Consider the following 13,512-nt stretch of genomic DNA (forward strand, 5'->3'; position numbering starts at 1 on the left):
CGGTTATGAGCTGCTGGTTTTTCATTAATGGAATAAATATGATTGACACAGTATGAATTTCTGTATTTTTTATCTTTATTTCTTTTTAAAAACTAGATTGCAAAAAGCTATGAATAACAATGACTGATGCACAGTTATTTTCTTCCTGTTCCAAGGAAAACTGTAAAAAAACAGAAGGTATTTGTTTTATTTTTTTTATATTTATATAACTTGGCATTTCCTAAAACATGTTTACTGTAAAAAGTTTCTTTTGATACATTTGTATACTCTCCATATTTTTCTTTTGGATTTGTCTTTTGAGATCATTATTTTTAATTCTGCTTCCCTGTTTATTGAGTTTTTCTATAATCTCTGCCTGGCAATAAAACAAACCCCATTAACTAAATGGATTCCTCCATACCAAACTGCGAAAATCAAGGAATCTTTCAGAAGGGACAAATTAGAAATTGCATTTTGTGAACAGATGTAGTTATTACATTGATCAGCAAATGAATGATATTGACATTATTCCCTAGTTAATTTAGCACCGTTGCTTGCATTAACCTGGCAATTATAATGTTGTCTTTTAATTAGTGACCAATTTTGGGATGAACATACTTAACTGGAATATATGATAATAGCCTTTACAATCTGGGTACCCTTTGGATGTGTGGACTTCACAGAATTTGTTAGTCAGTCTGATCACTGCTAACTATTCCCTAACCCCACCCTCAAGTTGGGGAAGGCTAGTATGCATCATTTATGAATATGCACATTTAGATTGGAAACTGGATTTGGGGAGGAAAGTTTTTATTGTCTTGTATGTCATAGCTTAATTCAAATCCTAAACTTCAATTGCTTTTAGCTATAGAAGGTAGTTCCTTGGTAGAGATGAGCGACATACAAATTTAATACATAAGATAAAAAGGTATTGGACTGTGGAATTAAATTTTTAAAAATATATAAAATAAATATTGTTAAGAGCTTACGGCTAAAATCCTTCACGGGGCAATTTCTATGAAATTAGCCATGGGATAAATGGGGTTGTGTATTTAAGGGAGAAAAATCTATATTGGCTTTATTCATACATATTAAGTCAACTTAGTTTGTTAAACAATAGTAATAATAAACAGTTTTACACATAATGCTAAACCGTAATGAGTGAGTTTGCACATCACTGAAACCAAAAAAGTGGCTGTAGTTTAGCATTATGAATAAACAATACAAGCAGAATCTGTAAATGTAGAGCCATCTAATTTGACCTGTAGATGTCACAATTGTATTCAATAATGAACAATGTTTAAGTATAATTATTCTGGGGTTTTTTTTAGATATAAATGAAAATATTTCAATAGGCATTCCCAACAAACAACGTAGTTGTGCTGCTGTAAATACTCCAGCTGCGTGTGTTAATAAAGCCATTAATCAAATACAAGATTTAGAAGTGAAATTGGAAGAATCTTTTCTGCAGGTAATATTTATTTGTATTGTTTTAGTTACTATATCCATTAAAAAAATTGACAGTGGACATCAGAATATATAGAGAAATTAAAATATTTTTTGCAGCAAAATAGGAAGAGGAAGGAATATTAGGTATGTTTACCGCCTTGAATTATTTGCAGAAATAATTAAGGCATGATATAAATAAATGTATCAGAATATGGACATTTCAGGTTTTCCTGGAAGTATTCATAGCTACAGCACTGCTTTCAAAAGCCTAATTTCATCATCATTCTTTGCTGTCAATGAATCACTTAAAGGAGAATGTTCAAAAATAGCCTGACATTTGTAGATATCAGATATCATGGTCTCATGTAAGGCTCTAAAGATAAATATTAATACTTCATAAATTATATGGTCACACAGACTGTATATTGGAGCCCCAATGAGATTATGGCATTTTGGAGGTGGCCAATGGAGTAGATGACATTCCTTATGCACACTTTGCTCTCACCCTTTCCATCTGGGTCAGTTTTATTTGAATTATTTCAATAAATCTTGTTAGGGAAGGCTATGAGAATCTTTACTTCAGTTGACTGGGCTACTAAGAGCTTGATAAAATAACTATGACAAAAACAAAATCCAATACAGTGCCCAGCAGATATGTCAGATTATACATCATATACAGCCATGTCTTAAAGGCTTTTCAGAAGGCCAAAAGGCTGGGTGTGGATCTTACCTCAAGGGGGGCATGATGTTCCAGAGGATGGGAGCCACATCAGCAGAGCAATTTTGGTTAAAAGGAAATAATGTTTTAAAAGTAGGTGGGGAATAATAAAGAAGGATCCTCCAGCACAGTAAATAGACGTTAGGTATAAAACAATGAAACAGTTTGATAGGACGCAATGCAAAGGATTGATTGGGAAGTATTTAAGGAAAGAAAATGTCATGTCAAACGGTAGAAGTGAAAGGAATGTTATAAATGTTAATGTCTAAGAAAAGGATCAATGAAAAGGAACAACATAAATGAACTCTTGAAAAATGGTAAGGTGCAAATGACATAATTGAACAAATTTTAAAATAGGGACATGCTTTACTTATGAAGTAGCTGTGCAATTTTTTGAACGTGTGTAAAGCACTTTTAAAATCTAAATAATAATAATAATAATAATAATAATAATAATAATAATTATTATTATTATTATTATTATTATTATTATTATTATTATTTCAATTTATATACCACCCTTCTCCTATTGGACTCAGGGCGGTGCACAGCCAAGGATAAAAAACATACCAATACAGAATTTAAAATCAATTAAAAGAATTATACAGCTTTGGCCCACAGTTTAAAACAATCCAATTAAAACCCAATTTACACTTAAAAGCTAAGAAGCTAAAAAGAGCTAAAAAAGAGCTCAAATCAAATGTATCAAAATAATACATTGTTCCCCTCTATAAAGTAAGAGTGAATGCAAATATGGGGAGATTAGGCTAGAGTAAATCTGCATAAATTAGTCCATAATGGATGGTTGTGTAGCAGTATTCTTATTGAAATAATATGAGATGACTGAACAAATTTAAAACATGGAGTTGCTGATAAGGTAATTGGTTGTATATGATATGAGAAGAGAATGTTTCTGAAAAGAAGCAAAACTGCTTTCAATAACAACGACAGGAAAAATTGAATGATTGTAAGTTATAAATTATGAAGAATTAGATTTAATAAGTGAATTTGTATATGGTAGAATTTTTATTAAAAATGAGAAATGAAAAATTTTAGAATGTGCAAATGCCAGTAAGAAGACAATGAGTAAACTGCTCTGATGTAAAAACTGAAGGTTTGTCAAAAGAAGTGAAAATGTCTTCGCATAAGAACATGTGCCTTTTTTATATGAAAATGAGAGTCAGATATATGAAGAAAAGTTTAAAAATAAAGTTCAGTGGAAATGAGAATTTTAAGAACTGTTTGCGGTAAACAGTCAAGGTAAAGACTGTTGCAAATGAAATGAATACATGAATGCAAAGGTGAGTGATAGTACAAAAGAAGTCCTTTTTTTTTAAAAAAAATAAATCCTATCTATTATTTTTAAGTGCAAACATACCTAATACTATTTTTGTTTTCCCCAAAACAACAGTCCTGCTTTATGAGTTGGGCTGAGAAGAATGACTAGCCCAAAGTCACTCAGCCAGCTTTCATGCCTAAGACTCACAGTATCCTGGTTTCTAACTTGGTGCCTAAAATACCACACTTTGATAATAGAAATGATGAATTAAGTTTGAATTGCAAAACAAATATATGAAAGGAACTTAGAAGGTCAGCTTTTATTTTTTTTCTGTTCCTTAATTTCTGTCATTAATTTTACAAGTACTTAATTTTTTCTTGCACTTTACATAATGTTGCTACCCTGAAAGAGAAAAGTATTATGGTTAGGTATAATGCAGGAAAATCTAAAATCTAAAAAATGAAATGTTTCAATGAAAATCTGATTTATGTTCACAGCATGAAATTTTATATAACTTGGGAAAACTTCCATGGTAAGAAAATTATATGTTTTGATTCAATAAGTATTATAAACACTCTTCTAACTAAAATATAAAGAGAAATACTGCCAATTACCATTCTGATGATTTAAACTTAAAATGCTATTACCAGAAAAATTGGGCCAAGTCAGAATCTGATATTAGGACCAAAAAAAATAACCTTGTTCTAATATTGATTTTAATAAAAATTTAATTCATTTCATTATATATATACTATAATACTATTACTAGTTTTTGTGTGCAGGTAGTCCTCAATTAATGGCCATTTAAAGTTACACGGTCTTTGAAAGGATGCTTTACGGCCCGTAAAGAACTTTCAGCCATTGTAAAATGTAGCTCCCTCCTCCGCCATGATCATATGACTACATTTCAGGCACTTGGCAGCTGATTCACATTTATGACCAATTGCCAATTACCCAGCGATTATGTGATCGCTATTTGCAATCTTCTCTGCTGGCTTCCTCAGAAAGTTACTAGGGAAGATGGCAGAGAAGATGGTAAGACAGAGGGGAGCTGAAATCCTTCAGCAGGCTTCAGGAACAGGGTTGAAATCTTGAGGATTTCGTATCTTTCTCTGCAGCCCACGGAGATTTATTTAGTTATCAAAATTTAGAGATCATCTGTCTGTGAGACAGGTGATCTCTAAATTTTGATAACTAAATAAATGTCACTCTGTGAGACATGCATGGATGGGAGCTGCTTCTTCAGGATTTCAGCTCCATTCCTGCAGCCCATCAAAGATTTCAGGAATCCTGAAGATTTCAGCTCTGTTCATGTAGCCCACTGAAGGGTTTCCCCTCCCTGCACAGCTACCTTGGTGTTCTTAAGAATGGAAAAGAAATCCTGAAGATTTTAGCTCAATTCTTGCAGCTCATCAAAGGATTTCATCTCTATGCACTAAGGGAAACTGAATTCTTCAGCAGGTTGCAAGGACATTTTGAGAGCAAAAAGTCCACTTGCCAGGAAGATTTCAGAGGGAGGCAGCTTTTCCTCTGTCCACTTAAAGACCCAGGAGATCATTTAACAACTGCTTTGCTCAATGACCAAGATTCTGGTCCCAGTTGTAATTGTAAGTTGAGAACTACCTGTGTTTAATAATTTTCTTTTTCTAGCACACTGAGAATTAACAGAATAACAGAGTTGGAAGGGACCTTGGAGGTCTAGTCCAAGCCCCTGCTCAGACAGGAAACACTATCATTTCAGACAAATGGTTGTCTAATTTCTTCTTAAAAACCTCCAGTGTCAAGCACCCACAACTTCTGGAGGCAAGTCATTCCACTGATTAATTGTTCTAACTGTCAGAAAATTTCTCCTTGGTTCTAGGTTGATTCTCTCTTTGAGTAGTTTCCATCCATTGCTTCTTGTCCTGCCATTAGGCGCTTTGGAGAATAGGCTGATCCCCTCTTCTTTGTGGCAGCCCCTTAGATATTGGAACACTGCTATCATGTCACCCCTAGTAAACTAGGCATACCCAATTCCTACAACTGCTCTTCAGGACTGAGACTTCAGGGTGTTTATTCACTGTTATGTATGCCAGATATTACATGTTTTACATTAAAATAAGCAAAAATGTAAGTATATTGCCCATTACTTCTTTGGATTGAGATGAAAATGGAGAATTAGGAAGCTAAACCAATAGCATTTCGAAAGTGATGGAGGGAGAAAATATAGTGGTAACATGCAGTGTAGGAAAGAAGATCCTAGACTATAATGCTGACCTATATTCCCAGGGATTTGGATGCTAAAACTGTCAAAGAAACTGAAGAGATCTGTTTATCATTCTCTACTGAAGTGAAGGCTAAACAGTCATTGCACTGGAAAGGTAATATTAGTTAAATATTTAATTGCTTTCTCTTAATATTAATTATGTTTAATTGTAATTATTTCCAGAGAACCATGAAATAATGGGAATGTTTGAGAGCTGCAGTATAATTCAGTTTACAATTTAGATTTTAAAATATTGAAACACTTCCAATAAAATAGTGAAAAAGATTAGCATTCTATGCTGTGTCGAGTCCCATCTATCAAGGAGGCAAAGGAAATTGCAAGGAGAGAAGAAATCATGTCCTCATCATGTCCAGTGAAAGTGAAAGTTGAAATCATTACTTTAGATTCAGATCTATGTATCTACAGTGCTTTTTAAATGTTTACACATTTTTCTACACTTTATTCTGCATATTTTCAGCAGCATTTTACAAATGATTGCAACACACCCTGTTATCTCCTCCAGTCTTTGAAACGACTGAGATGAAAATAAATACTTTAAAAAAACAGAATGTTAAAGCTTGAAATTCTTAAAAGAATATTTTAAAAATTATTTTTAGATCTTTTTTTGTTCTACATAAATTTTAGAATAAACTTTGCATTGAAGATTTACTGCTTTAAGATAGAGATAGTTCATAAGAATGATTGATGGAATTCACTTCTATTTGTTTGAATTGGAATTAGCAACACTTACATGAATTCAAGACATCTGGAGACAGGCAACATTTTTCTTAAGAGAAGGGAAGTCTATGTGCAACATTTCTGGAATTACTGGAAAATACCTCCATCCCACCTCCATAGTTTCATATTTAATTTCATATATTTAATTAAACCAGTGGTAGGATTCAAAATTTTACTACCGGTTCTGCTTGGTGGGTGTGGCATGGCATGGCTTGGTGGGCGTGGCAGGGGAAGCATACTGTAAAATCTCCATTCCCACCCCACTCCAGGGGAAGGTAACTGCAAAATCCCCATTTCCTCCCAATCAGCTGGGACTCGGGAGGCAGAGAATGGATGGGGTCGGGGCCAATCAGAAGTGGTATTTACCAGTTCTCCAAACTACTCAAAATTTCCGCTACCGGTTCTCCAGAACTGGTCAGAACCTGCTGAATACCACCTCTGAATTAAACCTGTCCAAGTGAATGGCACATTTTGCTATTCTCTATCAATCAGACTGGCTGAAAGAAAGCTGCCAAGCCCTTCCATTCAAATTATGTGATGGTAGAAGTGGGCAATGTTCTCATATGAGCTCATGTTAGTGAAGGTCCTAATCACAGCAATGTTTTACTTTTATTCTGATTAGACTACTGCTAATGACAATTATATTAATTCTGAATATTCAAAGGATTTGGTGTTTTAAGATGTTATTGTTATTATTACTTCTCATGTAGAATAGCACATGAAAAATCTAAATTGTATATAGATTTACATACACAGTTTGTGTAGGAGTTTTAAACTTTGTGCATTAGTTTTTTAGGACTGTGCTACATAATAACATTAAAATGAAACTTAAATTGTGCATTTTGGCAAATTGTGCTATTACATTCAATAATACTACTTGTTTTTTAATTGAAGATATTCAGTCTTTAAAGCAGAAAACTTCTGCTGTTGTAGCAGAAGTCACCGAGTTAATTTCACGATTAGAAAATGAGCGTAAAGATGCTGAAGAAGCCTTAGAGTTTGAGAAGCAACATAGAAAAAAACTATACCTAAATTCAGATAAACTGTCATTTTGGAGATTACAACAGCTTCCCAAAGCTGTTCAAGAAGGTAAAAGAAATAGCTATGTTTAAAAAAGAGTATTTATTTGTGTGCCATCTTAAAACATCTGAAGAAAAAAAGATACGAGATTGCTTATGTGTTTTTGTGGAGCATTTGAAATAACTGTGATGAAATAATAGTCCAAGGAGATAAGGATAATTATTTCAGCCACTGAATTAAAAAAATCCAATCTATGATATCCAAAAGATCAAAGTTCAGTATACTGCTATTATTTGAATTATATGTTTTATTAAATTGTGAGCATGTATATTCATCAGGAAGATATTGTCAATATTCCCTGGTAAATTTGCTTATTGCTTTACAATCAACATCCTGATAACATTCTGAGCTTGGTTGTTTTATTGCAGATGCTTCATTACTAAGTATCATCAGTAGTGCTAGATCATCACCTAGTTTGGTAATGAAACATCTACAAAACAACCACCCAGTATCAGAGAGCACCAAAGACCCCACAGTTCAGCTCTGAACTACAAATAATTTCTTCTGTTGATACTGATAGTATTTTGTACATTATCCTGTCAATATTATAATCTCCAAAAATCTTTAAGGAATATATTTATGTATAAATATGCTCACATATAGTGCGAAAATGTGTACAAGGCTTTGTAGACTTCTTTCCAAGCATTGAGCAAATCTAAAAGAGTTATTGGAATGTGTATATTCTGACCTCAGAAAATATGGGAGCCCAGTTATACACTGTGCTAGATTGGTATGCCAAAGTCCCTAAATAAAAAATGTAATTAAAAAAAAATATTACTGCAAATTCACTGTGAGGTAGTTTGCTAGCATATATACAGTAGTTCCTCGAGCCTTTCATAGATTATTTCATGATTAAAGATATCTCTTTTGCACCCCGTATGAGTTTTATTATATGTAGCAGAATTTTGAAAATACTAATGAAATAAATCCAATTACCATTAAAATATATTATAAATACCCAAATTTTAATTATGGTAAAATTGCATAAGTGAGTATTAAATTTATATGAATATGGTACTAAAGTGACACTTTTGTACAAACCATTTCTTCATAATGCTGTTTTTGCTTCCAAGGAAATTTGAGATGTACACAGTACATTCCTTTCTGTTCATCAACATTAATTGGTCATCATTACTTCATCTACCTCCTTGCTGTTTGTTCAGAAATTCTCTTTTGTTTAAATGTCATATTTAGCAACTTAATATTCTTTATAGTCTATTTGATAACAGTGTATTAATATCCCTCTTGTCAAGTTCATCACAAGTCACAAGCAATGAATGGTTATACTGTGAACAACTGTGCACATTCCCATTTTTAATTAATATGACATTTTGCTTTAGTTATAACTATAGGGGCCATTGACATTTTCTTACGATTAGTTGAAGGGTTGACCACAGAAAAAGCACACTAAGTAAACAACACTCTAATGGATTTACAAGATTATGCTTCTTTCTTTCTTTTTTTATTTTTAATATTCCTATCCCTACCGTAACAGACTCTGTATAGGTAACAACACAATAAACACATAATTCAAAACTAAAATCTGAATACTTACTGAAAAAGTTTCAGATCATCTATATACTTTTGAATTGTCTATGGTTGAATTGCCATCACTTTTACAATAACCATCTCCCAAGAAAAAGAGTTTGGAAATTTGTCAAACAGTATTGAGCATGGCTAGGTCAAAGTAAGACTTCTTCACTATCTCACTAGGAGAATGTTCAAAATTTTATATCTGTGTTAATAATGATATCAGAAAAAAAGTTAACCAATTGAAACAAAATAATCAGATCTTTTGCTTCTTATTTATTTGTACTGCTGAAAAAATGTATCATAGAGTACTATGCAATATGGACATTATTCTTCTTTAGAAAATGCAATTTACAGCATTGTTTTATAGATGGATAATATAAAATTATCTTTTGAAGAGAAATATACATATATTTTGGAATCTAGCAGCTTGTTACATATTTAAACTTAAAAGCAATGGTTATCATTTTCTTATAAGCAATAGTTTCTTTTATATTTTGCAGAATGGGAGAAATGTTTGCAAGATATAATAGAATTACAGTGGCATTTTGAAGAAAAAAATGAGCAATTACAGGATGCCCTAAACCAACTGACAAAAATAGAGGGAGCCAATTCAGTGATTGTGAAGCAGATAAACTTTATGAAGAAATACAGCCCTCTGCTGGAAGAAAAGCTATGTCATGAAGATGATTCAATGAAAGAAGTAAAAATATTATTTGAGGAGGTAAGGGGGTTCAATATTTTAATTATATTTTATTTTTTGTTTATCCCATGTGCATTTTAATTTCTGTGTCCAGCATAGAATAGAATAGAATTCTTTATTGGCCACGTGTGATTGGACACACAAGGAATTTGTCTTGGTGTATATGCTCTCAATGTACATAAAAGAAAATATACATATAATAATGCATATAATAATGGACATATAATAATGTCCAATAATAAGGCTACATATCTAAACATGAAGATATGTGAAAAAATAGCACAGTGCCCATTCTTTTCTTTTGAAAATAAGTATATAATGTCTTATGAAGTCAAAATGCAATTTTATTATACCAGTGTACAGGTTTGATTTTGTCAATGTATTAATATGAAATTAAATATTAAAATAGAAGTATAATAGTATTGATTATATCCAATCATGATTTTCTTATAAAAAAATAAACCCCTATAAAAATCAAAATGTTACCAGTAGATTTTATATCTTGATTCTTACCGAGCTTTGACTTTGATATATACCGGTAATGTCTTTCTTATAGAAATTGGAGCCTTTGTTTTACACATGAAATTGTGCTTGTAATTTCTTTTTTAATTAATAGAGTTGTTTTGTTATGTTCTGGTTTTAATTTTCTTTCTGCTGCCCAGAATCACAGTGGTGAGATGGGCAACCACAGCGAAACAAACAAATAAATGATGAGCAGAGGTGGCGCAGTGGTTAGAGTGCAGTACTGCAGCTACTTCAGCTGACTGCTAGTTCAGCAGATCAGCAGATCAAATCTCACCGGTTCAAGGTTGACTCAGCCTTCCATCCTTCCGAGGTGGGTAAAATGAGGACCCAGATTGTTGGGGGCAATATGCTACTTAGTATACTGTCTTTAGTATACTGTCTTTAGGGTAAGCCGCCCAGAGTCCTCGGAGAGTGGGTGGCATAGAAATATGACTAATAAAATAATAAATAAAAAATAAAATAAAAAATAAATGCAAATAGTGATTTAATAAAGGTGAGGATCATTATTAGATTCTCATAGCTAAATTAGAAACCTGGCTATATTAAACCTAAAGGTTGAAGTTCAGTCTGTAATCTGAACCCAGATTGAGTTTGAGTTTTGGTATCTTGGAAAAATTCTAGAACAAAATGTTGCTTTGGCTCTATTGTTATTAGTTCCATCCTATTAAAAAACCGTTACTGTTATGAAATGGCTCCATTCAAAGCAAAATAAAACATAATTTAGGACTATGTCTCCTAGCATTAGGTGGGATTTACTTAATTTGGAAAGTACATACTAATTGGATTACCATTTGAATAAGATTGTACTAGTAGTTTACTCACATACACAAACATTCTCCCTCCCTCCCTCTCTCTCTCTCTCACATACGCGCGCACACACACACACAAAGCTAAAATGATGTTCTTTTAACATCAATATGTTAAAAGAAACATGTAATCTACATAAATATCCATATTTAATGTATGAGAAAAATAAATAGCAAAGATTACATAGGTAAATAAATAAGAAAAAATAGAAAATGTCTAAGATTCTGAGCAGTCATGTCTGTAAGAGAAAAAAGAAATTGATGTACTGGTAATAATCCCATCAGTCTCTTTGAAGAGGTTAAAGGGGAACAAATGACAACATGAGCATCTCAATGTCATCACGCAAATGCAACAAATCTGGCAAATGCTATAAGTGATAGTGGTATTTGTTGGACAATGTTATTGCATGAGTGCTGTTTTAGCACTAGTATCGTTTGTTACTATTCGCAAAAAGGTTTGAAAAATATTAAAAGTGTTAAACATTTCTTAATTCTTAAGTTTGATGTTACAGCTATACTCAGATATATTATTTTGGATAGTAGCGATTGGATTATTTATTTGATTTCTTATCTCCAAATCATGATTCCAGAAAAAAAGCATTTGGGGATACAGAAAATAATATAAAAAGAAGTTAGTGCTTACCAGACAAATGCACTAAGATAATAAATTCACAATATGTTAGTGAAATAAAAATGTGATGTTGGGTAATTTCTTTACAGTAGATTAGCATAAATTAACTCTTTTAAACTCTTTGTACAGATAGTCCTTGACTTATGACCACAATTGAGCCCAAAATTTATGTTGCTAAGCGAGACATTTGTTAAGTGAATTATGCCTCATTTTGTGACCTTTCCTGACACAGGGCAGTGAATCACTGCAGTTGTTAAGTTAGCAATACGATTGTTAAGTGAATCTGGCCATTGACACTGTAATCATCATAAAGATGAACCAGCTGCCATGTGTCTGAATTTTGATCACATGACCATGAGGATGCTTCAATGGTCATAAGTGTGAAAAATAGTCACTTTTTTCAGTGCCATTGTAACTTTGAATGGTCACTAAATGAATTGTTGTCAATTGAGGACAACCTGTATTAGCTTAGTGGATCATAATCTTTATTCTCTATGGCCAAGGGAAATATTCTAGCCTCTTTTTGGAAAAATAGCTGGGTGACTGTATCTGTGTCCACAGTTTCCTAAAGAACCTTATATATACATGTACAATGTTATGTAGATTTAATTAAGTGTAAGAGCCTTGGTGGCGCAGCAGACTAAAGTGCTGTTAAGTAACACCAGCTGCCTGCAATTACTGCAAGTTCAAATCTCACCAGGCTCAAGGTTGACTCAGCCTTCCATCCTTTCGAGGTAGGTAAAATGAGGACCTGGATTGTGGGGGCAATAAGCTGACTTTGTATAAAAAAGAACACTGCTTGGGGGGGGGGGCGAAAACCCTACTAAGCAGGTATATACAAAAGTATGAAGGCTATTGCTTAACGCATTGTAAGCTGCCCTGAGTCTCTGGAGAAGGGCGGCATATAAATCGAACCAATAAATAAATAAATAAATAATTCATTGTGTTGTACCTTATGATTCTTGATGAACGTATCTTTTCTTTTATTACACAGAGAGCATATGCACCAAGACAAATTCCTTGTGTGTCCAGTCACACTTGGCCAATAAAAATTCTATTCTATTCTATTCCCTTAACTAAGTTGGTTTATTTTAGGCATGGGCCCCGGGGTTCTTGCAGGACCACCTCCTACCAGCCTCCCACCGCCCAGTGCGGTCACATAGGACTGCCCTCCTCCCCGGTGCCATCGGCCAGACAATGTCGGCTGGTGGCCCCCAGGATGAGGGCGTTCTCGGTGGCCACACCAACCCTCTGGAATGAATTACCCACCGGGCTTCGGACGGCCCCCAACCTCCGCGCTTTCCGCGCCAAACTGAAGACATGGCTTTTTCAGCAAATTCCCTGATCTGTTATGAGAGTTTAGTTGTTGGGGTTTTTACATTTGGATGTTTTTAGTTTTATTTATTGTTATATGTTTTTTATTCTGTGAGCTGCCCCGAGTCCTACGGGAGAAGAGCGGCATAGAAATCTAAGAAATAAAATAAATAAATAAATAAATAAATAAATAAATAAATAAATAAATAAATAAATAATAAAGACACAGGAATGACAAATGCAGATTTAAAATACTATCTCAATATGGTCCTTGAGTATTGTTATCATAATCCTTATGATACTTTTAGTTTTATGTTGTAAATTAATTTCTGTTTCTTTGAAAGGCAAAAGCTCAGTATGATACTGTTCATCAGAAATATTTGGAAGTGCAAAAGTTGCATGAAGAAACAAAAGAAGAATGTGAAATAAAAAGACTATATATGCGTGAACAAATAGAAGCTGATGAGACTACATTAAACCAACTTAGGTAAGTATATTTTAACTTTTTAAGATAA

General features: G+C 33.2%; 1 protein-coding gene across 1 annotated transcript in view; it reads left to right on the forward strand.

The window, feature by feature from the left end:
- Positions 1 to 119: 119 nt before the first annotated feature.
- The window catches only part of CCDC178 (coiled-coil domain containing 178), a 112,644-nt gene continuing 99,251 nt past the window's right edge, over positions 120 to 13,512 (forward strand). The window contains exons 1-7 of the mRNA XM_070942319.1: positions 120 to 177; positions 1,311 to 1,450; positions 3,923 to 3,957; positions 5,694 to 5,785; positions 7,303 to 7,497; positions 9,522 to 9,742; positions 13,342 to 13,484. Coding sequence (XP_070798420.1) covers positions 120 to 177; positions 1,311 to 1,450; positions 3,923 to 3,957; positions 5,694 to 5,785; positions 7,303 to 7,497; positions 9,522 to 9,742; positions 13,342 to 13,484 — 884 coding nt within the window. The remainder of the gene's footprint in view (positions 178 to 1,310; positions 1,451 to 3,922; positions 3,958 to 5,693; positions 5,786 to 7,302; positions 7,498 to 9,521; positions 9,743 to 13,341; positions 13,485 to 13,512) is intronic.

This window comes from Pituophis catenifer, unplaced genomic scaffold, assembly GCF_029215685.1.
Source record: "Pituophis catenifer annectens isolate HBS135680 unplaced genomic scaffold, rPitCat1.0.hap2 SCAF_3, whole genome shotgun sequence".
NCBI classification, from domain to species: domain Eukaryota; kingdom Metazoa; phylum Chordata; class Lepidosauria; order Squamata; family Colubridae; genus Pituophis; species Pituophis catenifer.